General features: G+C 60.5%; 1 protein-coding gene across 3 annotated transcripts; it reads left to right on the plus strand.

Annotated features, from left to right (window-relative positions):
- Positions 1-26,462, plus strand: SOGA1 (suppressor of glucose, autophagy associated 1). 3 transcript variants are annotated; one of them, XM_052789864.1, is made up of 15 exons: positions 1-373; positions 8,476-8,700; positions 10,350-10,508; positions 13,423-13,485; positions 16,346-17,578; positions 18,580-18,699; positions 18,885-19,010; positions 19,381-19,611; positions 19,789-19,896; positions 20,193-20,360; positions 21,456-21,707; positions 21,877-21,948; positions 22,322-22,392; positions 22,648-24,097; positions 24,193-26,462. In XM_052789864.1, exons 1-15 carry the CDS (start codon positions 242-244, stop codon positions 24,340-24,342), a joined length of 4,560 nt encoding a protein of 1,519 aa, XP_052645824.1. In that variant the 5' UTR covers positions 1-241; the 3' UTR covers positions 24,343-26,462. The 3 variants fall into 3 exon arrangements, with proteins under 3 accessions (XP_052645824.1, XP_052645841.1, XP_052645832.1); XM_052789881.1 differs by having other exon boundaries at positions 126-373; positions 21,883-21,948; XM_052789872.1 differs by having other exon boundaries at positions 126-373; positions 18,583-18,699.
- Positions 26,463-27,232: the final 770 nt, after the last annotated feature.

A 27,232-nucleotide genomic window follows, 5' to 3' on the forward strand; every position in this document is an offset into this window, starting at 1 on the left:
GCGGCGGCCGGGGCCGGGACCCGGACCCGGACCCGGAGCGGTGCCCGGGTCGGTGCCGGGGGCCAGCCTGACCGACAGCAGCTCGGAGGTGTCGGACTGCAGCGCCTCGGAGGAGGCGAAGCTGCTCTCGCTGGAGCTGGGGCTCAGCGGCAGCGACGGCGAGTCCCCGGGCAGCGCCCCGCCGCCGCCGCTCTCGGCCGGCGAGGCCTCGCCGCTGCCCGAGGAGCCCTCGGCCGCCTCCATGGCCAGCAGCCGCCTGCAGCTCAGCACCTCACTCGCCTTCTCCGACCTCACCGAGGAGCTGCTGGACGCCGGCACCGACGGGCTGCTCCGCGAGCTGGAGGACCTGCGCTCCGAGAACGACTATCTCAAGGTGGGCACGGCGGCGTAGCGTGGCATGGCGCGGCATCCCAGGGCACGGCTCGGCATGGCACGGCATCCCTGGGCGGTAGCGTGGCGTCCCAGGCCATGGGTCAGCGAGGCTCGGCATCCCTGGCCGTAGCGTGGTTCAGCATCCAAGGGCATGGCTCAGCATGGCACAGCATCCCTGGCCGTAGCATGGCATGGTGTGGCATCCCAGGGCAAGGGTCAGCATGGCTTAGCATCCCTGGGCACAACACAGCATCCCAGGGCAAGGGTCATCACAGCGTGGCATCCCTGGGCATGGGTCACCATGGCTTAGCATCCCTGGGCACAACACGGCATCCCAGGGCATGGCTCAGCATGGCACAGCATCCCTGGGAATGGCATGGCATGGCATCCCAAAGCATGGCTCAGCATGGCACAGCATCCCCAGGTAGGGCACGGTACAGTGCAGCATCCCTGGGCATGGCTGGACACAGGGCACAGCTCGGCTTAGCCCTGTATGGCATCACTGGACATGGCCTGGCATGGTATAGCTGGGCTCAGCTCAGCATGGCACAGCTGGGGATGGCCTGGCATGCTATGGTTGGGCTTGGCTCAGCTTGGCATAGTGTGGCATGGCTTGCCTAAGCCTGGCAGGGCCCAACTGGACATAGGGTAAAGCTCAGCTTGGCACAGCATGGCCCAGCTGGGCCCAAGACCTGGCCTGTCTCAGCTGGGCATGGTCCAGCATGGTGTGGCATGGCTGGGCACTGCTTGGCTCAACATAGCATAGCATGCTTTGGCACAGGGCACGCCTTGGCACAACATGGGCCAGCTTAGCCTGGCATGACCCAGCTGGGCATGCCCTGCCCTGGCATGGCATAGATGGGTGCAGCTCAGCTCAGCACAGCATGGTTCAGCATGGCCAGGCCTAGCGTGGCCCCAGCTTGGCATGGCTAGGCTCAGCACAGCCTGGGCTGGCACAGCTTAGCAAGGCACAGCTCAGCATGGCATGGCTGTGCTCATCCCAGCTTGGCATGGCTGAGCATGGCACAGTTTGGCTCAGCCCTGTTTGGCATCCTGGGACACAGCATGGCACGACCTGACCCCGCACGGTTGGGCACAGCTCGGCCCGGCACTGGGTGGGATGTTCACTGCTGAGCTCCCTGCCTGCTGATGCTGCCAGACCCTGGGGAGATTTTCCAGCTCACTTCTTTCCACCAGTTCCTGTACTCCCCGAGGCCTTTTTCCAGGCGTGCGGCATGGCTGCCTGGTTCACGGGCATGTGGTGGAGCCAGGGCAGATGTGCTGCATGGGGACGGGGCACAGAGCCATTCCTCCTCTGGTCATACATCGACCTGATTGATGCAACTTGGGACATGCTGCCTGCTGCGGGGTGGGCACAAACACCCACCAGGTGCCACGGGCTGGTGGGCTGCAGACATTTTGCACCCTCTGCTCTTCTTCAGGGTAGAGCTGTGGATGAGATGCTTGTGCAAGTCACCTGCTTGGGGGCTCAGGGGTAGGTACTGTGTCTCACTGGCTGCTCTTCAGATGTCGCAGGTTGGCAGTCAGGCCAGCTCTCAGCCACTGGTGCCAAAGTTTTTAAATGCGTCGGGATTATAGCTACGAGGTGGGAGCTAGGCGTTGGGTGATGTGCTTGAAGATGCTCAATCAGGCCCTTTGTCCATTAGCAAAGCCCTGCTTCACAGCTGGTGTCCCAACTCCTGCCAGAATTAGCAGCAAGAGCTTAAGGGCTTTGATTTACTGAGAGCTGGAAAAATACAGATGAGGCCCCTCTGGTTTCCAAGAATGCGCATGCAAACGCTGCCGTTCCTGCAGCCCGAGCAATTGCTTCCTCCATTTCCACGTGATCTTCTTCCCAGCAAGCTGCAGGCATGCAGGGTGCGAGTATTTTACTTGCCATGAGGGGTGGCAACTGAAATCCCCCCAGCCAGGAGCAGTGGGGAGAGCGGAGAGCTGCTGGAGGTGTGCCCCAAGAAGCGCTGTGAGGATGCTGGTGGCACCCTCCCTTCTTCACCACGACATCTCCTATGTGCGCTCATGCCAGCGTGTGGGTCTCCTCCCTGATGTGTGCAACCTGCTTATAACCATGTTTTGGTTTTGTAGCTCGCTTCTCCTGGCACTTGAGCAGGAGACCGCCATGGTTGTACCCTGGCTCCCGCTGGGCAGAAGCCACAGCCAGACACACGCACCCCTTGTGCTCCAAAAAAAGATGGAAGATTTGCCTAGTTTCTCCAGCAACGAGCAGAAAACTCTGCTGGGCTGCAGCAGGGTGCAGGTTTCTGCCGTCTCTGCTAAAAAATTCGGGGATTTGGGGCCTTATGGCAAAAATAAAACCCTAACCCAAGTGATCAGCATCACCTGCCTTGCTGTGCAGCCCAGGTTGGAGAGCAGCATGCAGGGACCCTGCATAGATGGCCTCTGGCCTCGGCAACTCCCCTGCCCTCGGGTATGGATGAATCAGACTTATCAGAAGTGATTTATTTCCTAGGGCTCACCCAAATAGCTGCAAATGAATTTTTTTTTTTTTTTTAATTTATTCATCAGAGCAAGCTAAAACCCGGTGCGTTTTTAAAGAGAAACAAGGATTTTGGGGGGTGGGCAGGTTTTGGCAATGTTTTGGCAAGGGCCAGACGAGCGTGGTGCTACTACGCCTGTGTGATGCACGCTGGGATTTGGAGCTTTTCAGCAGAGCCCATCACAGCCCTCCATAGTGGTGCCAGCTCATGTTGCATCTTTCCTCGGCTGCCATAATAAAATGTACGTATTTAAGCACACTTCACCCATTTCTCTTTACAACCCAGATTTTTGCAAGCCTCTGCCTTCCTCCTCCCACTCTGGGTGTACTGGCTGGGCTGTTGTCTCCTCTTGCCCCTGTCTTGGGTGTGTGCACCTGCTGTGACCTGCCATAAATGGGTTATTTCAAGCGTTTCCCCAAAAAGGGCTGTTCCTCGTGTGCAGGTTGGCAGTCTGGCAAGGCAGGAGGCGTCTTGGGTGTCCTTGCCCTGTCTCGCTGTTGCTGAGCCGTGTGATGGAGAGCAGCTCCCAGCCCTGCTCAGCGGGCTGGAAAATGTGAGATGCGATACGGCAGCAGCTGCAGAGGGACAGGCAGACAAAGAGTGGGCACGGGAGAGGGTTTGGAGCGAGGGGAGGGGATGCCTGCAAATGCTTTCCTCTCCTCTCCGTGGGAAGGGGCTTAGGCAAGAGCCACGTAACGCCTGGAGCGCAGTCCTGCCTGTCCCCTCCTGCTGCGTGCCCCGCTCCTGCTCCCTGCCCTGCATTGCCCCACGTCCCTCGGGGTTTGCGTGCATTTCCTAGCTCCATGGAGAAATATGTAGGGTGGGTGCCTTGTTTCCCCAAGGCAGCCAGGGGTCGGTGCATGCCACCAGCGAGGGCTTGCTGAGAGCATCCCGCAGGGACACTGGGGGCTGCGTGGGGGACCTGGAGGTTGCATCTGGGCAGTCTGGTTGGCACTGGGTCCCGGCTCTGCTGCTGCTGCTCAGATCCCGCACGGCTACAGGGGCAGGGACCATGTCCGAGGGTTCCGGTAACCGCAGGCAGAGCTGGGGCCATGTATCACCCCGCCAGCAGGCACCCTGGAAGGGCCTTTGCAGCCTCTTGCCTTTTCAGATGCTGCATGACACAGTATGGGCTGCAGAGAGCCCCCAGCTGTTTGCCTGTTAATTTATGGGGGCAGGTGTAAAGCTGAGAAATGTTGATTTTTCCCTCACTGACGTGCTGTGCTTTCTGCTGAGTGGGAGCTGGCGTGCCGGCCAGGGGCAGGGCTCAACACACAGGCTGCTGCACCAAGCTCCAGCATGACGTGGAGGGAAGGATGGCCGATGTTTACTGTCAGAGCTGGGCTAGAGCTGCTGTTAATGCACCTAAAGAAACCCCTGTGTGTGACACATGCATGTGCCTTACCCATCCTTCGACCCATTGCACCCTGGCCTGGGCTCGGGGTGAGCTGCATTTGCTGGGATCCCCTCGCTGGTAGGGGACACTCCTGGGAACCCTGGGCAATTGCCTTTAGAAATTCCCTCTGATTTCATTTTTTCCCTAGAAAATTCTAGCATAATTCCCTCTTCTGTCTGCTGGGGGCTCAGAGTTAATTGAAAGCTGCTGCTTTTGTCCTGTAATCTCGGAGGAAGCAGTGCTTGTTGCTCCTGGACGGTAATCCCCGTCTTTGCACGAGAGATCGCAGGCTCTCCCACAGGCGCACCCGCTGCCAGCGCAGCCCTGAGCTCCGCACAAAGGCATCGAAGCAAAACATACAGGCAGCTTCCACCCTTTCTCCTCCTTTGCATCTTGCGCTGAGGTTTGGGGGTGCGGGTGGAGGGTGTGAATGCAGGCAGGGCTGTGCTCCCTGAAGGGCTGCCTGTCCCCCACGGGCAGGCAGCTGCTGCTTGGCTGCGCCCCAGAGCCTGAGGCTGCCAAAGCTGAGGGTGTATGTGCTGTGAGCAGCACGACAGCCAGCCATGTCGTTATTTGCATGATCCTGTTTTGTATCCATTGCTGCTTTTTGCTTCTAAAAGATAGTGGATCCTGCTGAGGAGCTGTGAGAGTTGCACAGCGTGGGTCCCCTTGTCTGGTCTAAGCTTGCTGCATTCTTGCAGGCACCTAAGCCAGCGTGTAACTCCCCTTGGGCAGGAGATCCAGGGGTTTAACTCTTTTGCCGCAACATGTGATGGGTCTGATCTGCGTTTTGAGGTGTGCTCTGCCATCTCCACTGGTCCCCCTCCTGCCATGCCACCGTTCAGTCCCATCACCCTAAAGCTCAGCCCCTTCCAGGTCTTGCCCTTCCTGGAGGAGTTGATGTCCTGCAGGTGGGTGTATGGACACGGCTGTAGCTCTTTCCTTCTCCTGCTCTGAAAATGCATGGGTTTTTTCTGAACTGGAACCAGGCAGTTTGCATCCCACCTTGCTGCTTCTTAGTTTCCTTAATAATCTCCCCAGGGAGAGTCTCTGAGGCGTGCTAGGAGAAGGTTGAAGGTGTATGTTGTCTCTTGGGTTCCTCCATCAGGTGTAGCCTGGCTCCTGCAAACACAAGTGGGGTGTTTGCTTCTGCACACTGTCATCTCTTGGGCACTGAAAAAAGTCTCCCTCGACTGCAGATCCCCAGCATCTTTTCCAAGACAGGTGACTTCTGGCATAAAAAACCATGAAACCTTTGCTGCTGCAGAAATGGGGTGAGCACGGGTGCAGCAGTGGATGAACAGATAATCCCAGAGGATGGAGGTGGTGAACAGCCTGTGGGTGTGGTCATGTTGGAAAAAAGCCATTTATCTCATCCTCAGTGTTGCCCACCTCATCTCCATTTCACACTTTATTTAGCATCACTTATGGTGCTTCATGCTCACAACGCCAGCCCTGAATTTGGGATTTTTCTAGGGTGTTTCTTTCCGCTCCTGGCTCTGCTCTCACCTTTATCTAATGGGATCTTTTTTGCTTTGATTTTGCAAAGATGGGCATCAACTCCAGAAAATGTGCAGATGCAAAGGGTAAGGCTCAGTGGCTGTCACGGACCCCCGAAGCCATCAGGGGACCTCTGTGCACCCCATGCGCTGCTTCTGGGCACCGTGGGGCTCTTCTGCCCACCGTGGAGGGGGGCAGCTTTGCCGTCCTAAGCTCTCTTCCAGTTTGCTGGCATTTTTTTGCTCTCCGGTCCTAATCCAGTTACTATGGTTTAGTGGCACGGCTTGCCTCCAAGGGGCAAGCTTGGGGCGGGCTGTGTGGCTGCTGGGCTGTGGCCTCTCAAAGGGTTTATTGATGTTATGGGGTGTGGGCAGGAATTTGGGAGCAAAGGGAGGCACCACTGCAAACCCCGCAAAGTACCGACCCTGCTGCAAACCCCCCCAGCTCCACTCCCTGGGGGAGCACCCTGCGAAGGAGCAGCTCAGGGCTGTGCCGCCGGGCTTTGCCCAGGCAGCCGCTCGCGCCGGACACGGCCTCCCACTAAAATAATGGTTGCTACAACCCGAGGTATAAACAAGCAGGAGCTCTTAGCACAGCAAGCCCAGGCTTCCTTCCAGCAAATGTAAGGTTTGGTTGGTTTTTTTCCAAGGTCCCTGCTCCCTGGCCTGCTCGGCTGCTGTTTGGGGAAGCTGCATGGCAAACAGGAGCTGGTGCGGTCAGCGCTGGAGCAGGACGCAGGCAGCCCCGCATATCTCTGCAATTGTATTCAAGCCACGATTCACATGACTCTGGTGGTGAAAGGTTGTTTTCCACCACCCCGTTGCAGAGCGCCTGCTCACCTGTGATGGATAATACATTTTTTCCCATGAAAGCTCCCAAGGAATAGATCCCATAAACCAGCTCCCTGGGCTGGTTTGGCTTACAGGGGTTTTGCTGGTGTCCCCAGGGCTGTGGCACTGCCGTGTGGGGTGGGCAGTGCTGGCGGTGGGTTTCCATCAGGTTCGTTGCCCTGGGGTGCATCGCAGCCGTTGCAGGGCTGTCTGCCGGCATGTGCCATTCATCCCTGGGGGGTTTCATGACTGACCTGTCCGGGGGTGTTTCTGAAACATGTCTGCAGTGATGTCCCTGTCACAGGACTGTCTCTGGCTGTCCCTGGAGCAGTCCAGCTGGGTGTCCCCAGAACACCCCACTGCCCATGTCGGTGTGCTGGGGCTGTTTCTGCCCTGCTCTTGTGCTCCAGACCCCCCTTGCAAGAAGCAGAGCAGTGGAGGGCAGCAGGACACTGGTGGCCGCGGTGCCGCCGGGCTCTGGCAGCCTGGGCTGGGAGATAATCCGGGATTGTCTAATTGACGTTCCTTATTTGTCACGTAGTGTTTAAAGCCAACAGTGAGCGACTGTGACTTGTCCCCGCAGCTGCCGCCTCCCCTCCCTGGGCTCAGCTTCGCCTTTTGGGGGAATTCTTGCAGCTGGGGCTTTGTCTGGGCCGGGCAAGCGCGGCAGTGAGCATGCCAGCGCCTGGCAGAGCTGGCACAGTGCTGCTCTCTTAGGCTGTAGGTCACTGTCACGGGTGGTGTCAGGAGCAGCAAGGTCCTGTCCCTCTGCCTGGCATGAATCGGGGATGTGCCTCCCCGGTCCTCATCTTGTCCCTTCCCAGGCTGTGCCGCAGTGCAAGGTGGCAGCGTGAGCCCCTCACCTCTCAAGTGGCAATTGCATTTGGCAGCGATGGGAGGTGTTTAGTGGCAGGGGGTTTTGGCAGGAAAGCAGATACTTGATCCCTTCCCAGGAGCGTGCTGGGTCCACCGGGTCTTGTTGAGGAGGAGAACAGCCGGTGCAACGGCTGGAGTGTTTGCCTGGAAGATTGGGTTGAGATCGTGCTCGTGGGGACGTGAAAAGAGCTTTGGGCAGTGCAGCCTGTGTGGGTCCCCAGGGACCAGAGGGGACAGTCCGTAAGCATCCCCGGTGACCGCAGCTCTCCGCTAGACAGGGAGGTGGCAGTGGGGCTGCAGCTGTTGTAGGGGGTCCGGTGGTGGTCGTGTGCTGCAGACCTGGAGGAGGCTTTGGGTCAGCGCCGGTGCCAGCAGGATGTCACCCCTGGCCCTGCTGTGACAGTGATGCCGTGGCCCTGTGCTGGAGGCTTTGCTGGGCTGGGAGAGGTTTGTCACCGCGAGAGCTGATGAGACTGGGAAGAGTGGAAGGGGGACCCAGCCTGGTGATTGCTGCTTGGTGAGAAAACAAGGGGCAATCTCTGGTCCCTAGTGCTGGCGGTGTGTTGCTCGTGTCCCCACATTGCCTCCCCTGTCCTCGCCTGCTGTCTCCTCCTTCCCTCGCCTGCCTCCCTGACACATCTTTTCCAAAAACGACCTACATTTTTCTCGCCACGGCTGCTGCCTGTGCTGCTCCTGTAGCTCCTCTCCCTCCCCCACCTTCCTCTTTCTTTTACTGCAAATATTTGTAGGTGCCCATGTTGGCTGTCCCCCATGGAGTGGTTGGCTCACCAGTGGGTGCTGATGCCCAGCTGGCTCTCAGCCTTTTTCCTGCAAAGATGGGGCTTGACCTGAGGGGTTGAAGGTCTTTGAAAATGGCTCATGGGATGGAGGAGGGTAGGGGAGCCGTGGTGGGGAGGTGTCCCAGGGGGAAAAGAGGGAAGAGCAAGCTGCGGGGTCTGACCCTCTAACACGCACCTCCCTGCAGGATGAGATCGAGGAGCTGCGCGCCGAGATGCTGGAGATGAGGGATGTCTACATGGAGGAGGATGTCTACCAGCTGCAGGAGCTCCGGCAGCAGCTGGACCAGGCCAGCAAGACCTGCCGCATCCTGCAGTACCGGCTGCGTAAGGCCGAGCGCCGCAGCCTGCGCGTGGCACAGACAGGCCAGGTGGACGGCGAGCTCATCCACAGCCTCGAGCAGGACGTCAAGGTGAGGCCAGGAGGGCGATGTCCCCATCTGGGGAGTCCCCAGGTCCCCCAAAGTGGTTTTTGGTGAGATGTGGACATGGTGGCTGGTGAGGCACGAGAGGGTGGCAGGGGATGTTGGGGTGCAGGGAGCTCCACAGGGCTGTGCCGTTTATGGGGTGCATAATGGGATGCTCTTAATGGGAGCATCATGATTCCCCAGTAGTGGTGATGATGCAAGAAGTAGGAAGCAGTGCTTTCGGTTCATGGGTGGTCTGGGCATGGGGGCGTTTCAGGGGGCCTGAGGGGTGGAGAGGGCCAGCGTTGCCCAAGGATGGGGGTCTTGCAGTGCCATATGTGAGGTTCATCCGGTGCAGGCTGGAGCCCAGCCTGGCTGTGTGCCCCAGGGTCGAGCTCCCTTATCCTGCAACGATGGGGATGCAATGGGGCCACCACTGCGAGCTGGAGCAGCACGAGTGTGCAGGGTGGGAATGTGGGGACCAAGACCCTGAGGACCTGGGAGCTGCTCCTCTCGGCCATCGGGGAAACCTTGCAGAGCCCCGGGCATTGTGGCAGGCAGGCTGGGGCAGGGACAAGGGCATTTCTGCGGAGTGACATTGCCTCGCCCTCGCCAGCCGCTGGCCCTCGAGGAGCCACTGGTGCCGGTGAGTGTTTGCTGAGGGCTCTTGCCGACATGGCCACTGCCAGGAGTGGGGTGTGGTGGCAGCCAGAGATGGCTCAGGGGGGGACGGGCAACAGCTCGAGGAGTAACTTAGTTTTTTGAGTGGAAAACAGCCAGTCCTGGAGCCAAGACTTCCCACAAGTGTGGAGCTGCAAACCTGCCTTGCACTGCCCATCCCTGTTGGGGCCCGATCCCCTCCCGAAACTACCCAGCAGGCCCCAGCTTGGGGTGCTGCTGCCAAAAATGCCCTGCTCCAGCTTCTCCCTTTCTAGGAATAAAAGCGCAGCTCATCCTCAGTGAGGGGGACAGGAGCCTGACCCCGTGGCCTGAGGCCCCCCGGCCCCGCAGTGGGGTTTGCTGCTGCCTCCACATCGCTGGTACCCCAGGCTGGGCAGGTGACCAGGCAGACAGGACAATTTTTCCTTTCCTGCAGATGCAGGAGGGAATGTTTCATGCTATTAAGCTCCCTTTATGCTGAGGGCTGCTCCCTTGCAGGGATCTGGAGAGGGGGGCTCTGGGGCCACGGCCGGGATGGACGGAGGCACCTTCACCCCGGGGGCAGCTGCTGGTTTTTTCCATAACACGATGCAGCGGCTCGCCTTTATTCCAGCCAGCACAGCTGCTGCCTGCAGTGAGAGGCTGCCTGCTCTGGTGCTGCGTGCCGGCTTTTCGAGCCTCACAGTGTGGGGAAAAAAGTACAGAAAGGTGATGAGCATCCCACAGCATCATGCTAGGGCTGGGGAAGGCAGGGTTTGGCTGGGGGATGGGGACACGGGGCAGCCTTGCAGCTGATGAAGGGGGAACAGTGGTCACAGCATGCAAATGAGGGGGGACACACAGGGGTCAGGGTGTCACCCGGCACGGTGTCTGCTCCAGAGGGTCTCAGTAACAGCCTGATGATCTCTGCATGAAGATCGTAGGTGCCCAGACATTGTGGTCTTGGCCCCACACACACTGCACCCAGCCTGATGACAGCCCCGTTGTGTCCCCAGGTGGCCAAGGACGTCTCTGTGCGGCTCCACAATGAGCTGGAGGCGGTGGAGAAGAAGAGGATCAGGCTGGAGGAGGAGAACGAGGACCTGCGCCAGCGGCTCATCGAGACGGAGCTGGCCAAGCAGGTGGTGCAGAACGAGATGGACAAGCTCCGAGAGGTGAGGGGGACACGGGAGGGGGGACTGGGAGGCCTCCCCAAGGCTCTGCCCGTAGCAGGTGTCCTGGCTCTGCCCGTAGCAGGTGTCCTGGCCCTGCACCGCAGGATCCCCCATCCCTGCTCGCATCGCTGAAACCCAAACCATGCTGCAGATGCTCGTGAAACCCGAGCAGTGCCTGCCCTCAGTGAGGCGTGCTTCATCCCACCATGGGGGTGGCTCTGCCCTGTCCCAGGGGGGCTATGGGACTTCCCCCCTGCACTAGAGCCACTTTAGAATCATAGAATCATAGAATCATTTCGGTTGGAAAAGACCTTCAAGATCATCAAGTCCAACCATTAACCATGCCCCCTAAACCATGCCCTGGAGTACCCTATCCACTCGCTTTTTGAATACCTCCAGGGATGGTGACTCAACCACTTCCCTGGGCAGCCCATTCCAATGTTTGACAACCCTCTCAGTAAAAAAATTTTTCCTAATATCTAACCTTTATGTGTCTTTGGCCACTTGCTCAGCCTGGCCACCTGGGCTGTGCCCAACTCCCACTGGCCAAAGCTCTGCACGATGTGTGGAGCCTGCCGTGTCCCTGGCACAGTGCCCGGTGCTGGCCGTATCCTGACCGCATGCTGCTGGTTCAAATTGGGCTGAGCCACGGGGCTGCACAGCAGCAATATCCCAGCAGTGTCCCAGCAGTGCTGCGGAGCTGGGTGGGTGCACAATCCCATCATCTGTGTCCTGGGAAGCCATGTGCCACGCATGTACCCATACACACGGGTCCAGGGCGCTCCGTGCCATGCTGGGTTTGGGACCAGCTCCCGGCTAGGAGCGATGTCATCCTTAGTGACAGGAAAGGTATCCCGGTGACGGCATGGGCTTGTGATCCATCGCAGCACTTGTAACCCACTTCCCTACTGCCCGGGATGCCTTTGGTCCCCAGGGAACCTTGGGAAGCATCGCTGGCTGAGCCATCAGGGCAGCACGTGGGAGGAGATGTACCACAGCAGAGCTCTGGCCCTGCTCCCACCGAGGACAGAGCAGGGAGGGCTCTCTCTGCCCCCAGCCATGCTCCCACGTGGCAGGGCAGGGAGCCAGCACATGGCTTGGGATCTCTCTGGGGCCAGCTCCAGTTAATGGCATGGCCAGCTTCTGGCAAGCCACAGGACCCGGCCACGGTCGCACCCATCCCCTCTGCAGCCACCTTCTTGCGGGGTGGCACAGAACAGCTCACCCCAGACGGGGTGTCTTGTCCCTCCGCTGCACAGCCTGCACTAACAGGCGTGAAATGGGTTTCCCTGCAGCCGGCGAGCGCGGGCTGAATAACAAATGGCAGCAGCGGGAGCTGGGCTGGAGGACTCTCGCACTTGAAAAACAGGCAGAGAAAATGGTTGCGTGGTCAGTGTGCAGGGAGACCTGAGCACCAGCTGCTGCCTTGCCCTGGCAAAAGAGCGTGGCCCTTCTCTGCAGCTGCATGAGCCCAAAGGGGACGCTGCTGGCTGGCACAAGACATAGCACAGCTTGGAGCACAGCTCCCTGAGCCTGGGGATGTCGTGTCCCCAGGCTAGCAAGGGCATTGGGGTTACTCGCTGATTGCAGAGCGCTAATTAGACAAACGAGTGAGTTAACAGCCCTCCTCCGCCTCCTCCCTGCTGCCGGAGGGCGCAGAGCATGGCAGAGCTTGTTAGCAGCCAAGCCAACATGGAGCTGAGGCTGCACAGGGCTGGGCTCACCCCTCAGAGCTGATTATTTCTCCCTTCCAAGAGGTTTCTCCCATAATTGGATAATTGTCGGGATGGGGAGATCATCCCCAAAGGCATGTGCATTTGCCCCTCCAGTTCTACCCCATAGCTGCATCTACTGGGGAGCAGGAGAAAAGTGGACCGGTCCATGTATCCCGTGCCAAGCCTGCTGCGTTGAGCTCAGCTGTGATGGGATTCTTAGGCACGGCCACACCAAGGGATGCACCCAAGGTGGAGCGATGACAGCGCATGTCTGACCTGGGGTGCTGTGCTTGGGGCTGCTCAGGGCCAGGCAATGCCCTTTGCCAGCCCCGGTCCCCAGCGCGGTGGGGGCGAGGGATGCCGACGTGGCACAGCCAGCCCCCGGGAGAGGCTCTGTAGCAGCAGCAGCTCCAGCGATGGTCGTGGCCTTAATAGGAAAGCCTGGAGCCCAGCACCTTGGCACAGGCAGCAGCTTACATTTCACAGCTGCTTTCTTTGGCTGCTGGGCCTCAGCGCCAGCTTGGAAATAGGTCCAGGGTGGCCGCATGGATCGGCTGGTGCTTGTGGGAGGCTCTGTGGATGCTCTTGAGGGTTTTCCCCCAGCTCCCCTCCCCAGATAACTAGCCCTGCTCTGGGCATCCACTTTTTTCCCCCCTTTCCAGTCTCCCTTATTGCTCTATCTGGTCTCCCCATCGCCCAGCTGTCCTCGCTAGCCTGGAGATCGTCCCTTGTGTCCCCAGAGACCCCGAGGGCAGAGTCAGCATCGTGCTGAGGAGCCTTCCCCATAGCTGAGCGACTGGGACATGTTCCTTGCTGAGGGAAGAGGCGATGGGGAACTTCATCGTCTGCTGCTCCCACACTGGGATGCCCCAAGAGCCATCCCTTAGCCATCCCTTAGCCTGGGGGTTGGATTCCCCGCTCCATCCAGCCCTGACAGGACCATGACTCAGCCTCTCCACCGCTCATTGGGCTCATTTCCTGCTCACTCACTGCTCACTTGCCTGCAGGGGAAATTTTTGGCCAAACCCCATGATATCATGTTTGCCAGTCCCCCAAAGGAAGGGGCCTCAGCCCACCGGACCTCTGGCATTTCTCCTGGGCTGGAGAAGTTGGCATCGGTGTCTGTCCGTGCTGGGTCTGTCTCTCTGCACCGAGGTGCCATGCCATTGCTGCAGGTAACAGCTCTCTTCTCTCTGCAGAATTCCCTGAAGAAACGGGGGTCTCGCTCCATTGGGAAGACTGAGAAGAAGCCGTCAGTGCAGGTATCAGTGCTGGTGCGTTCAGGTCATGCCACGGTGGCCCATTGGCACCCCAGGTCATGGTGCCAGCCAGAGAATATGCCTGGCCCAGAAGTAAATCCAGTAAATCCTGGGCATGGCAGCGCCATCCCCTCAAAGGGCTTTCCTGCCTTTCAGAGACCCTGCATAAGGGAGGGATTGATGTGCTGGGCCATCTTCATTGTCCTCAACTGCTCCCTTGTCTCATTTATCAATGGAGCATCAGTGGCCAGCCGGTGGCTTTAACCCTTTCCATGTGTCGGGACTGCAGTAAGGAGCTGAAGGACTTTGGCTTTTACATTGCAAAGCTGCTTCTGCTCTTGGGTAGTGGCTGTTGCAGCCTGGGTCACTCCTGCCTGCGCCAGCAGCCGTGGCCCGGGAGCCCTGTGGGGTTTGGGGGAGCTGAGGGTCCCCATGGGGAATGGCTTGAGGCTGAGCTGTCCCTGCCCTGCACCAGGCTGCTGGGGCAGCACAGCAGAGGGGGGATTTGCCGGCAGCAGCAGGATTTCAGCTGTCACTTGCTGTTGGGCTGAGCTGCTGTGACTCACTAATGCTGTTACTGGGGCTCGGAGGGGCAGAGCTGCTGTTGCAGGAATAGAAATGCAAGTGTTTTAATACTGGAAAAATCCTCTTTCAAAGGCAAAAGACCTGAAAGGTTTGTTCTGGGGAGTAGATCTGCTCCCCCAAAGCCAGGGCAGGGAGGAAGACATGCATAAAGGCACTCCTGCTGTGAGCGCTGAGAACATCTCATGGTGGGGACCCCAAGGGTTTCTGGGTGACCTGTGTCATTGCTGGCACAACCCACCCACGGGACGGGGATCCCCAGGCCCTCAAAGACTTTCCGCTTCTGTCTTTTATTTATCATCTCCCTTTAACTCCATTCTTGAGAGCCCTTTCAGGCCAGCTGGTGGTCCCGGAGTCCCCCCTTCCCTTTCCCCAGACATCAGACCCTGGCTTTGCACCTATACCCGGCTGTGCCCTGAGCCGAGGGGGCTGTCCGGGGAGCCCCTCCATCACCTCCTTTCCCAGGCTGAAATCCCAGCCCCTCCTCTGCCTCCTCCCAGGGCAGGAAACAAACGCCAGCTCTGGGCTGCAATAAACGCCCCCCTCTGCTTCCCACCCCCCCTCAGCCTGGGGACATGGGGCTGAATGCAGCCCCAGCTCTGTGGTGGGACCGATGCTCCAGGAAGAAACCAGTGCTGGAAAGCAAACCCCGAGCTTCCCTGGGTGCAAACACCCCTGGACGTGGCCCCCCTGGCCACTCCTTCTCCCATGCAGCCGTGGCCCGGTGGCCCTGCGGGCACAGATGCTCATGACTCATCGGTGGCTTCCTGGGCCCCTTTCCTGCCTGGCTGCACTGGGCGAGCATCGGCGCTCACCGAAAATGGAGCTGGGGGGGCCAGACTCAATGCTGAGGTCTGCCCTGGACCCCAGGAGCACTTGAGGTGGTCTTGGGGACATGTGTGTCCCTCCAATGATGTCAAGGGACAGAGGGACACGCCGGGCTGCTGCTTTTTTTTTTTCCCCCCTGGAAAAACAGGAACTGAGGTCATGTCTGCCCCGTGGGCCATGCTGGCCCTCCCCTAATCTCTGCAGCTAATTAGGGGGGGCATAGCTTTTAATACGCCTTAGCGAGGCCACGTCTCCATGTGCAAGCACGGAAGAGCAGCAGGGTGGTTCCTGTGATCACAGCAAGGTGTTTGGGGAATAAAACAGCACCCCAAACTCATGGGACTCCCCACATCGCCCCAGCCTTGATATGAGCAGCCCGGGAAGTTTGCAGAGTAAATAGCTGCTGTGGGGTTTGAGGGATGTGAGCATGGGCATGGTTGGGGGGGCTGGGGGGTCAGGAGCATCCAAAGAGGGGGACAGCTTGTTTCTGCCAGCCAAGGAAACAGGAAAGGGATGAGTTCAGCCAGGCAGAGGGCTGCCAGGGCCAGCAGCCACCCGGCCAAAGGGCTCAGCCACCTCCAGCACTCGCCCGGGGCTCCAGCAGGTGCCACGGGGCGAGGGTCGCAGCCCGGCAGGTCCCCTCCTGGCAGTCGCTGCGCCGGAGCTTGGAGCACTCAAATGACCCCACGGCACGGGAAGCCGCTAGCTGGACGTCAGGAAATCCTGATCCTCCATCCAAAAAGATTTCCAAAGCAGAGAAACGGTCTGCCTGGGCAAATAGCCGAGATCCTAACTGCTAAATTTAAAAAAAAACACGTGGAGACTGTCCCAAGAAGCAAAGGGGCTTGGGAAGGGACCAGCGAGCTGATGCAGGGGGGTTGCCTGGGTCTTCTGTCCCCTGGCAAGGTGGTGGCGGCAAGGATGAGTGCTGGGCGAGGGCTGGGACTCTGGGAGGTTTCCAGCCAAAACTGCTGCTTCTCTGCCCTGTGATGGAGCATTTGGGGCTGAGCAGGAGGAGCAGATCCCTGGTGGGGGGGTTGCAGCGGTGGCAGCGCCAGTTGTTTCAGCGCTTGCCAGCTTTCGGGAGGAAACCTTGTTGGTGGCTTTTATTCTGTTCTGCGGAGTCTGACAGGTTTCCCTCCCCCTCCTCCCCGCGGTGGATCAGTGGATTGGGCTGCGACAGGGCTGGGCTCGGTCCCCGCATCCCCAGCAGTGGCTTAATGTCCTTCCTGGGGCTGGACCCACAGGTCTCCTCACTCAGGCATCCTGCCCTGTGTCCAGGCCCTCCCTGAAAGCCTCCAGGATGGATCTCAAAGTTTTTTCACTCCCACGAGCAGGGGCTGCATCTTCCCCAGGATCACCGGGGTGGGAGGGCGGCACGTCCCCAGGGCTCGCTCGGAGCCACCGTGACCCAGGAGTGCTTTTCTAACGCCCACGCCCTCTCGGTCCCCAGGAAGACAGCGCAGACCTCAAGTGCCAGCTACATTTTGCCAAGGAGGAGTCGGCCCTGATGTGCAAGAAGCTGACCAAGCTGGCCAAGGAGAACGATGGCATGAAGGAGGAGCTGCTGAAGTACAGGTCCCTGTACGGGGACCTCGACAGCTCTCTCTCCGTGGAGGAGCTGGCTGACTCTCCCCATTCCCGGGAGGCCGAGCTGAAGGTCCACCTCAAGCTGGTGGAGGAGGAAGCCAACATCCTCAGCCGGAGGATAGTAGAGCTGGAGGTGGAAAACCGCGGGCTGCGGGCGGAGATGGACGACATGAAGGGCCAGGGGGACAAAGAGCTGCCGGGGCAGGACATGCGGTTCCTGGCAGGCGTCTCAGGCTGCGGGGACGCAGGGGACACGGTGGCGGAGCTGCGCCGGCACCTGCAGTTCGTGGAGGAGGAGGCCGAGCTGCTGAGGCGCTCGCTGCTGGAGCTGGAGGACCAGAACAAGCTCCTCCTGAACGAGCTGACCAAGTACAAGTCGGACCATGAGCTGGACGTGACGCTGTCGGAGGACAGCTGCTCGGTGGTCAGCGAGCCCTCACAGGAGGAGCTGGCCACGGCCAAGGTGCAGATCAGCGAGCTGAGCGGCAAGGTAAAGAAGCTGCAGTACGAGAACCGCGTGCTGCTCTCCAACCTCCAGCGCTGTGACCTGGCCTCCTGCCAGACCACCCGGCCCATGCTGGAGACCGACGCCGAGGCCGGCGACTCGGCGCAGTGCATCCCCACCGCCGGCTGGAGGGATGGGATGGGCAGCAGTGAAGCCGACGGGCAGGACAGGGTGCCTGGCGGCGGGAAGGTGCCCGATGGTCCCGCCAAGCTGCTGAAGCCCAAGGACCTGGAGACCTTGCTGGGCATCCGGGACCAGGCAGTGCTCGTCAGTAAAGCGATCGATGTCTTGATTTCGGATGCCAATGGCTTCACCTCCGGGCTGAAGGCTTGCTTGGACAATGAGTGCACGGGGGGGCTGCTGGGTGAGGCGGTGGGTAGCGGCAGCGAGAGCCCCAGTGGTGCCAAGCTGATGAACGTGCTCCTCATGCGGCTGGGTGTGCTCCAGCAGGACCTGGGCTGCTTCGCAAGGAAGGTGGACCACCTCACCGGTGGCCTCAAGGAGCACACGGACTCTTTCCCCTTCTCCGGCCCCGGCAGCCACGACACCACCAAAGAGGGACTGCAGAAGGAGCATGCCTCCGATTTCCAGGTATGGGCTTCTTCCCACGTCCCCCGCAGCAGCCGCCGCTTTATATGCCGCCCCGTTTCCTCCCGCTTTAACGGAGCAAACCCCAATCCCCAACGTAACCTCCCTCCTGCCTCTCCAGAGCAAAATCCAGACTAACACCTTGCTGCATGCCAGTGGCACCGGGGACAAGGTAGGACTCTGCTCCAACAGAGTGTGCCCAGGGCAGGAGGCAGTGGGCATCCTGGTGCATCCCAGCACGGGCTGGTTGTGCTGAGGCTGCCCTGCCGACAGGGCTCTCGGGTGCGATCCCACCTTAGCAGGGGCTGATGTTTTGGCAGCTCTCCCCCAGGTCAGCCCACCATCCCCAGCTTGGAAGCTCTTTGCTTATTGCGGATGAGCTGGGTGAGAGGAGAGCAGCCTGCAGCCTCCTGAAAGCAGCCCAAATTGTGGGGACCCCGGTTGCAAGAAGCCTCAGCTCCCAGTGGTACCCAGGCAGGGTAATTTGGAGAGCAAAGGCTCCAGGGCAGATCTGCATCCAATGGGGTGCACCTTCGGAGCAGTGGAGAGCAGCTCATGCCCTGCCATTCCCCTCCTCTCCGGGGGGGCCCAGCTCATGCTGGGGGCCAGGGATGTCAATGGTGGTCGGGGCCGTGGGCACAAGTCCCTTTCTGGAGCACACTCGCTTGTTCAGAGTCCTATTTTTCTGCATGTGGTCCCACCAGCCCCAGGTCCCAGCCTCCCCCAGTCACTGCATGGCACCGTAACTGGTGTTTGCACATTTTTTCCCTCTTTCTCTCTTTTTTCCCCTTTCCCCAAACAATCCAGGCCACGTGTCTCCTCATCCTGTGTTTCGTTTTGGTTTCTGCATTGTCTCCCGCCATGGTGATGAAGCTCCTTCTCCTCCTCATCCTTTTTGTTGTCTTGTAGTTCTTTACTGTTTCGGAGACCCATTGTTTTGTTTTCTGGCTTTTTTTTCTTCCCGCTCTTTTGGTTTGTTCTCATTAACTTGCCCACGCATGCAGCAGCCTGATTTTAGGGACGCCGACCCTTACCGCATCCCCCACGCCAAGGACATGGACACCGCGCATCCCCGGAGCTTCAAAACCTGCCGGCCTGAGGAGAACGACTCCTATGCCACCGAGGTACAACGCAGGCAGGTAGCCATGTCCCCTCGGCCAGTGGGGTTGGGGACAAGGCTGCAGAGATGGGGGCTGTCCCTTTTTAGAGCCGGGGACAAGGGAAGCTGCAGAGCCCCATCGGGGTGGGACGTGGGGAGGTGCGGCCAGGTGCAGCCCACCGTCCCCATCCCCTCCCCGGGCCGTTGCAGATGAAGGAGCTGCAGCTGGTGCTGTCAGAGGCCAACGAGAGCCTGCGGGGACTGCAGGAGCAGCTCTCGCAGGAGAGGCAGCTGAGGAAGGATGAGGTGGACAACTTCTCACAGAAGATCTGCCAGGTGAGTAGGCAGCAGCCCCGATCCCTGGGAGACATATGTCCTCACGCCCATGGCCGTGCCACCTCCAGCCCCAGGCCGATGACCCACTTGGGGACCCAGGTGTCACCTGTGACTGCACACAGCATGTCCTATCTTCAGGGGGCACAGGGGTGAGCACACCCCTCCTTGCACAGGGGCATGCAGCCATGCAGGGCTTCCACCCATGGCGATGCCTCGATGGCCCCGCTGTCCCCAGCACTCTGCCAGGGCATTGGAGCTCCCCAGGGGTGTTAAATATGGGGCCAGCATCAGGCCCAGCCCAGACCCTGGGGCGGAGGTGCCACACCGCTGCTGCCAGCCCCTGTCTCTGAGCCCCCACATCTCTCCGCAGCTGAAGGAGGACCACCAGAAAGCTCTGCTGCGGCGGGAGTTTGAGCTGCAGAGCCTGAACCTGCAGAGGCGGCTGGAGCAGAAGTTCTGGAGCCAGGAGAAGAACCTGCTGGTGCAGGAGTCGCAGCAGTTCAGGCAGAGCTTCCTCCTGCTCTTCATGAAGCTCAAGTGGTTCCTCAAGCGCTGGCGCCAGGGCAAGATGGTGCACAGCGAGAGCGAGGACTTTTTGGAGGTACTGTGGGCTGAGGGGCTCTCACCTCAGCTGCTGTGGATGGGGGACCACGCTGTCAGGCATCCCCGGGGCTGTCCCTCGTGCCTACATGCCCCACTCAGGGCTTCTTGTGTGTCCCCCATCCCTGGCCGTGGGCTGTGGGTCACCTCATCACCTCAGCTGTGGTGTCTCCCACAGGTGAACAGCATGAAGGAGCTGTACCTGCTGCTGGAGGAGGAGGAGCTCACCCCGCAGCAGCAGGCAGACAACAAGACATGTGCCGGGGATGCCTGGACCCCCAACACGGTGAGCAGGGTCCCCCACGAACCCAGGGGGTGGGCAGGATCAGCCCCTGCTGCGGCCGCGTGGCATGGGGTGGTGGCTCTTCTCGGGCTGCATGGCTGGGAGGGGATGCTCCCTGCTGGCATGTCACCCCCAGGGGTGGTCCCCTGTCCTGGTGGCACCCCCTGTCCTTCACCCCGGGGGTGCGCAGTCTGCGGGGCTGGGATGCAGAAAGGGCAGCTCCCATGGGTTCCCACCCCATTGGGTTCTCTCTGGCATGGGGCCCCAGCTCCCTCTGCTCACCCCCGATCCCCTGGCAGCCCAATGAGTGCATCAAGACGCTGGCAGACATGAAGGTGACCCTGAAGGAGCTGTGCACAGAGCTGCGGGAGGAGCGGCGCGGTGCCAGCGAGCTGCAGCAGCAGTTCACCAAGGCCAAGGCTTCCTGGGAGATGGAGCGCGCTGAGCTCAAGTGCCACATCGCCCAGGTGGGAGCCCCGGGCACCCCACGGGCTAGTGGAGCTCCCCCTTGCCTGGTGGGGACTTGGGGCTGGGGGGCTGCTTGCGCCGTGTGCCAAGCGCTGGCAGTTGTGCAGGGCTGGGAGGCAGGGTGGCACTGTGGGAATCTCAATTAGCAGCCACTCTGGCAGGCGAGTTTCTATGGCAACGGAGCTGGCACGAAAATCTGACTGTAGAGCAGCAGAGGATGCTCTTTATTCCTCTGCTGGGTTTGTCTGGGGTGGGCAGGATGGTACCGGGGCTCAGCATCCCTCTCCAGGACAGGCATCTGGGAGCAGCGTCAGAGCCCTCCTCTCCTCCCCCAGCTCACGGCGCAGGGGGGGGCTCTGCACCCCCATGGATGCTGCAAGAGGGATGTACGGCTGTGGCAAGGGCAGGCTGTGGCAAGGGCAGGAGGTGGAAGGAGGGCAGCCTCGGCACTGGGGGAAGCTCCTGTCTGCAGAAGCAGTCCCATCAGTCCTGCAGCCCTGCCCTCACAGTGATGAGGGTTTTCCGCTCCCTTGCACTGTGCTGGCAGCAGCCCATGGCCATACATCAGCTCCACTCCCCAGAGCAGGTGCCAGCACTTCCCAGGCGGGACGTCTCCAGGCAGAGCTCAGCGGTGGTCCCCAATTCCCCTCTCTCCCCGCCAAAAGAGAGCAGTGGTGGCAGCACCCCAGTTTCAGGTGCCTTCCTGGCTGCCAGTGGCGGCAGCATCCTTGGGGTCCGCTCTGCCAGCCCTGCAGGTGATGCTGCCCCTCTCCAGGAGCTGGGTCCAGCAGGCAGGATTGCAGGCAGAGCACAGCCGAGCAGGCAGGACATTCAGCCTGTGTCCCACTGGGTGACCGTCTGCAGGGCCGTCTGGCATGACATGGCTGCAAGCCATGGCCGGCTGCGGCTTGGCCATGCCCCTGGGCAAGCCGTGCTGTGCAACACAGCCTTGGGGACACAATTATTGCCTGACCTGGGCAGCATTGGACTTGCACTGGGAACTGGGATGCCCACAGCCTTGCCCCTTTGCTGGGGGTGTCCAAGCACCATGCTGGAGCCATGGGTCCCCCAGAGCCACCAACATGTCCCTGCAGCTGGAGTCGAAGGCAGGCAAAGGGATCGCGGAGCGCGCACTGCCGGACTGGAAGGTGGCATTGAAGAGGGAGCGTGAGGAGCACCAGCATCTCTTGGCCGAGTCCTACAGCGCCGTCATGGACCTCACCAAGCAGCTGCAGATCAGTGAGAAGAACTGGAACCAGGAGAAGGTGGAGCTGCTGGCCCGCTTCAAGGAAGAGCAGCAGCAGGCAGAGCAGCAAGCGAAGGACCTGCAGAACAAAATCAACCAGGTATGGTGTCCCCTCCATTGTGAACGTGTCTTCCAGCCTCTGCCACTTGCGTGCCCCCATGCGTTCCCCAAGAGAGTTTGCATGCATGCACTGGGGACAAGTGGCAAATGCTTTTGCTTGCCCAGAGGGGCATGTGTTGCGCACGTTGAGTGACCAGCACATTCTCCAGTTGCAGAAAGGAGCCAACCCATGGGCATTGAAGCACTCTGAAATGGAGAAGCACGGCAGCAACTGGAAAGAGGTGGGCAAGAGAAGGTGTAGGGCTCGTTGGGCTCAGGTCTATGCTAAGGGTTAGATGGGAGTTTGTGTGAACCCCAAGTAACACCCCCTTGAACACCAAATGAGGCTGCAAGGGGGAGCACCAGGGATTGGGGAGAATGAGAGGGTGGAGAGCGTGGCTGAACCCCAAGGGCTTCAGTGGGGTTATAAAAAGTTGATTTAAAATAGATGTGGGCACAGTGAGCCCCATGTAGCCCTGGGAATGGGATGCCAGGCCTGGGTCCATGGGGGAAGGTGGTAGTGCTGGAGAGGAGCAGGTTGCAGCCCCTGCTCCAGCCCATCTGTTTACTTTGGTCCTGTGCTTGCTGACACCAGAGCTTTCTTTGTCCTCCTAGGCTCTCAATGAAAAAATCACAGACAAAGAGACAATCTCTGAAGCAGAAGCCAAGGGAACCAACCTCAAAAGGTGAGTGCACTGGTGCCTGCATGGTCCCTGGGGCACGGAGGAGGCTGCGCGGGGCTGTCCCCAGGCTTGGTAGCCTGGGCAGCCGGGAGGAGATGCAGCCGTGGTCCAGGGTTGTCCTGGAGGCAAAGGGCTCCCATGAGGAGCAGGACTGGGTGCCCAGGAGGGTCCTGTTGGGGTGGGAGCGGGGTCCTTCCAGCTGCCCCCTCAACCCACTGCCCTGTCCTGTTGTAAGCCCCGTTCTCTCTCCTCCTACAGGACCAAGTCCGTTTCCTCCATGTCAGAGTTTGAAAGCTTGCTCGACTGTTCTCCCTACCTCCCTGGAAAGACCACGCCGGGGCTGGGCGACCATTCCCGAGGCAAAAAGGCATCCACAGCTGCCCAGCTGCTGCCCAATGGGATCCGGGACAGCGCCAGCGTTCCTCCCTCAAACTGTACATATGTGAATATTGAGCAACCTGTCCCCGAGAGCCTGGCCGAGGAGAAGCTGGGCATCTCCTCCTGGGACTACTCGCGGGCAAGCAGCCTCTCCGGGCATGACCCAGCCCAGAAGCAAATGCAGAGGAGCTACACGGCGCCTGACAAGACAGGGATCCGCATCTACTACAGCCCACCGGTGGTGCGGCGGCTGGAGACACCTCTGGTGCACAACAAGGAGGGGAAGATCATGATCGAACCTGGTTTCTTGTTCACCATGGCCAAGCCGAAGGAGCTGGAGGAGTCAGCCAGCGCTGAGAGCACCTACAGCCAGTGGCTGTGCAACTTCTCCAAGCAGCAGCGAGAACTGCTGGACAGTGGCACAGTGGAGAGTGCGGTGCCACCGGTGCCCCACTTCCCCCCATCGCTGCACGACCTGGAGATCTCCGGCAACATGAGCGACGACATGAAGGAGATCACCAACTGCGTGCGGCAGGCCATCCGCTCCAGCTCGCTGGAGAGGAAGGTGAAAAGCGCCTCCAGCCAGACGGTGGGGCTGGCCCACGTGGGGACGCAGACCATCCAGACAGTGAGCGTCGGCCTGCAGACTGACCTGCCGCGCAGCAGTGGCGTGCACAGCAAGAGCTGGTCCCCACGCAGCTCGTCCCTTGTGTCTGTGCGCAGCAAGCAGATCTCCTCCTCCCTGGATAAGGTCCACTCCAGGATTGAGCGGCCATGCTGCTCCCCAAAATACGGCTCTCCAAAGCTCCAGAGGAGGTCTTCCTCCAAGCTGGATGCCTCCAAGGACAGGAGCCTCTGGAACCTGCACCAGAGTAAGCAGAACGGCTCTGCCTGGGCCCGCTCCACCACCACCCGCGACAGCCCCGTCCTCAGCAATATCAATGACGGCCTGTCCAGCTTGTTCAGCGTGGTGGAGCACGCGGGCAGCACCGAGTCCATCTGGAAGCCGGGCTGCCCTGAGAGCAGCCGGGCCAAGCCCGAAGCACCCAAATACGGCCTTGTGCAGGAGTTCTTCAGGAACGTCTGCGGGCGGGCACAGAGCCCCACCGCCCCCCCAGAGAAGAAGGAGGCCACCGGGGAGGAGGGCAGCAAGAGGGCCGAGCACCCTAGCCCAGCCACCCACCACCCGGCCGAAAACATCTCCCGCATCTTGAACAAGAAAGTCCTCAAGCAGAGCAGCTGCGAGGACCCCAAGCCCTCGTCCCCCGGCCAGGGGAGTAAGGATGCAGCCCTGCGGGACCCCGACCTCATCTCGGCCATAGCCAGCGAGGTAACGAGGCAGGGTGCCCCCCGGACTGTCCCATCGTGGCAGGGGATGGAGTGCCCGACCATTCTAACCCCGCTGTGCCCTGTCTGTCTTTGCAGGACACGGCGTGTGACTGCAGCTCCCAGTCCCTCACCTCCTGCTTCGCCCGGCCGTCCCGCTCCGCCATCCGCCATTCCCCCTCCAAGTGCAAACTGCACCCCGTGGACCCCCCCAGGGCAGAGGAGAAGCCGGGGGCCTCGAGTGAGTGAGGACGGGGGGCCGGGGGACGCGGCGTGCCTGCTATCCACTCTCCTGCCGGAAGAGCGCCCGCGCTGACGCCCCATGGGGGCCCCTCTCAGAGGCCGCGCAGGCGCATCTGTCTCCTAACCGTCCCCTCGTCCCTGGGGACGCTTAAGAAGCAGATGTGGAGCCGTCGGTGGAGGCTGCCGGCAGCCCCGGGGTGCGCGGGGACATCCCGCCGGGGTGGTTGCTTCACCTCCCGCCTGTGCGGAGACCCGCTCCCTCGGAGCCGCTGCCGGCACTTGGGGGTCCTCGCCGGTGCCTACTGCCCCGGGAATGTCAGCTGAGACCCCACCATGCCGAGGGCTTGCCGGGGCCCCGAGAAGGGGAGAGCAGCCACGGGAGGCTGCTCATGTAGATAGGGCAGGGCTGGGGCAAAGCGTGGCAGGGATGCCGTATGGATGCAATGGATGGAGGCGCGATGCCGTGTTGGCCCCCGCAAGCGGAGGGTGCTGGCTCCGGCCCCCGCGGCCGCTGCCAGCGCTGCCCGCCCTGCCCGAGCTCCAGCGCATCCCTGCCAACCCCGATTGCAGTGCGGTTGCATCAGCCGCAGGGCCGCGTGTGCTTCCCTGGGCAGGAAGGAGGCGGGGAGGGTCCCTGCGGTCACCCATGCTGGGCTGGGTGTGGGGGCCCTCTCTGGCCACCTTTCTGCTCTGGGGGGGCTGCTGAGGTCCTTCACTGCTGGAAAGGGTCTGTGCGGTCTCCCTGGCTCTTCCAGCTGCAGAGACGGGGTCGCTGGGTGCGCAGTGTGGGGAGAGACAGCGTGTGCCTGCGTGTGTGCGTGCACACTCGTGTGCGTGCCTATCTCCTGCCACCATCCCGAGGGGCCACAGCTGTGGTGCCCCCCTGCATTGCACCCACCTCCCTGCCTGGGGCCGCTTGTAGTTATTTGCTCCTCCAAGTGCTGAATATACATATTTCTCTTTTATTTTTCTTCCTTTTTTTTTTTTTCTCCACTTTTGGCTCTGCCCAACTCTGGACAGCCTGCAATGTAAAACCAAGTGCATTTTAAAAATACTGAAATGAGCTACGTTGGAGATGCATCAATTGGATTAAGAGATTGTGGGTTGGGAGGCTGCAGCGTGGCCTGCGGTCTGTGCTGCGTGTCCCTCGGTCACCACCAGAAAAAGCCTTATCCAGGGAGGGAGGGGGACAGCGGCCACAGCCCCCACAGCGGTGCGGAGTTTCCGAGGCTGGGGTGCTGCGTCCCAGCCCCACGCAAAGCAGCGTTGGTGCCTCTGTGCAGCCCCAGGAGAGAACAGCAATTTCAGAGGCGGCTGCCTGACCTATTTTTGAGCTGCCTGCCAGGGGCCAGGCAGGGATTCACCCAGACAGAGCTGCCTGCAGGTGCCCACGCTTCCTGGGGCTCTGTGCATTGCCCAGGGGCTATGTACCTTGCTCTGGGGTCTCTATACATAGCTCCAGGGGCTCTGTGCATTGCTCTGGGGGCGTGTACATTGCTCCAGGGGCTCTGTGCATTGCTTGGAGTCCATGTACACTGCTCCAGGGGCTCTGCATGTTGCTCTGGGGCTCCATACGCTGCTCCAGGGGCTCTGCGCATTGCTCTGGGGCTGTGTACATTGCTCCAGGGCCTCTGCGCATTGCTGTCATCTTGCAGCTTCGCTTAAAAAATGCTCCTGCTGCCGAAGCTGCTGCCCCCTCCCGTCCAGCCTCATGCTGCCTGCAGCAGGCAGGCTGCATCACTGCCACGTCGCAGCCTCCGTCAGCATCTCCGCGACGGCCACTCACTGCCTGTGTCTCCGGACACACCAGCATCAGCCAGGGCCCAGCAGGCCCAGCACCGATGGCCTTTTGCTCCTGCAGCGCCTGTCCGGCCCCACAGGGACCCTCATCACCTGGGTGCAGGACGCATGGGGCAGGTGCTGCCCACCCTCACCAGCAGCCGGGGCCAGGCAGCATCCCTGCCTGCCTCGGAGAAGTTGGGTCCCTGCACCCCGGCAAGCGCAGTGCTGCCACAGGCAATGTCCTGCTGTACATAGATCCTTTCAGGGTGGTTTTTAGCATTTGCATTGATAACAGGGGTTTTGGTTTTGTTTGGTTTTTTTTAAAAGACTCTCTACTTTTGGAATGTGGTTTCTCATTTTTACAACTGCCTTTTAATTATTTGTACTATTGGTCAGTTCTGTCTTACTCTGTAAATAGTGGTGCTGTGCATTTCCCGTGGAGTGGAGGGCTGAGCCGAGGCCAGCAAGGGATTTGCAAAGGCAAGGGGGAAAATTTGCTTGAGGTGTGGAGGTGGCTGATTCAGCCCTGGCCCCCACGCAGCCTCTTCCCCGGTCCTCCCCACATGCCAGTGCCCAGCCCGGGGCGAATCCTGAGGTGCTTCGGGCAAAGCCACGCTTGCCCCTGCCCTGTCCTGCTTCCTCTTGTCAGCCCATGCCAAAGTCGCATGAAGGGCACCTTCTGCCCCGATGACGGGCCCCCTGCCCGCCCTGTCCTGCGCCCCTGTACCATGCCTGCTTGTCGTGTGATGAATAAAGGCCCTGCAACCCCTCACCCACACCCTCGGTGCTGCCTTCCTGTGCTGTGGTGGGGGGACTGTGATGCCTGTCCTGTCTGGGGAACCGCTGCTGCTGCGGAGGGGAGTGTGGGGTGGCTGGGGCACCCATGGGTGGGGAGATACATCTAGATCCTGTCCCTCTGTCCCCGCCATCCTGCCAGCTGCCCAGCCCACACATGGTGTCCCATCCTCTCCTCACCTGCCTGTCTCTGCCCGACACCATCCCCATGTGCTGACCCCAACTGTGCCACGCCACCAAGGCTCCTTGTCATTATCCATGGGTCCTCCGTGGCCTCACTGCCAGGGCTGTCACCTCACGCCAGGCTCCTCTCAGGTCT

Source organism: Harpia harpyja, chromosome 1 (genome assembly GCF_026419915.1).
Source record: "Harpia harpyja isolate bHarHar1 chromosome 1, bHarHar1 primary haplotype, whole genome shotgun sequence".
NCBI lineage: Eukaryota > Metazoa > Chordata > Aves > Accipitriformes > Accipitridae > Harpia > Harpia harpyja.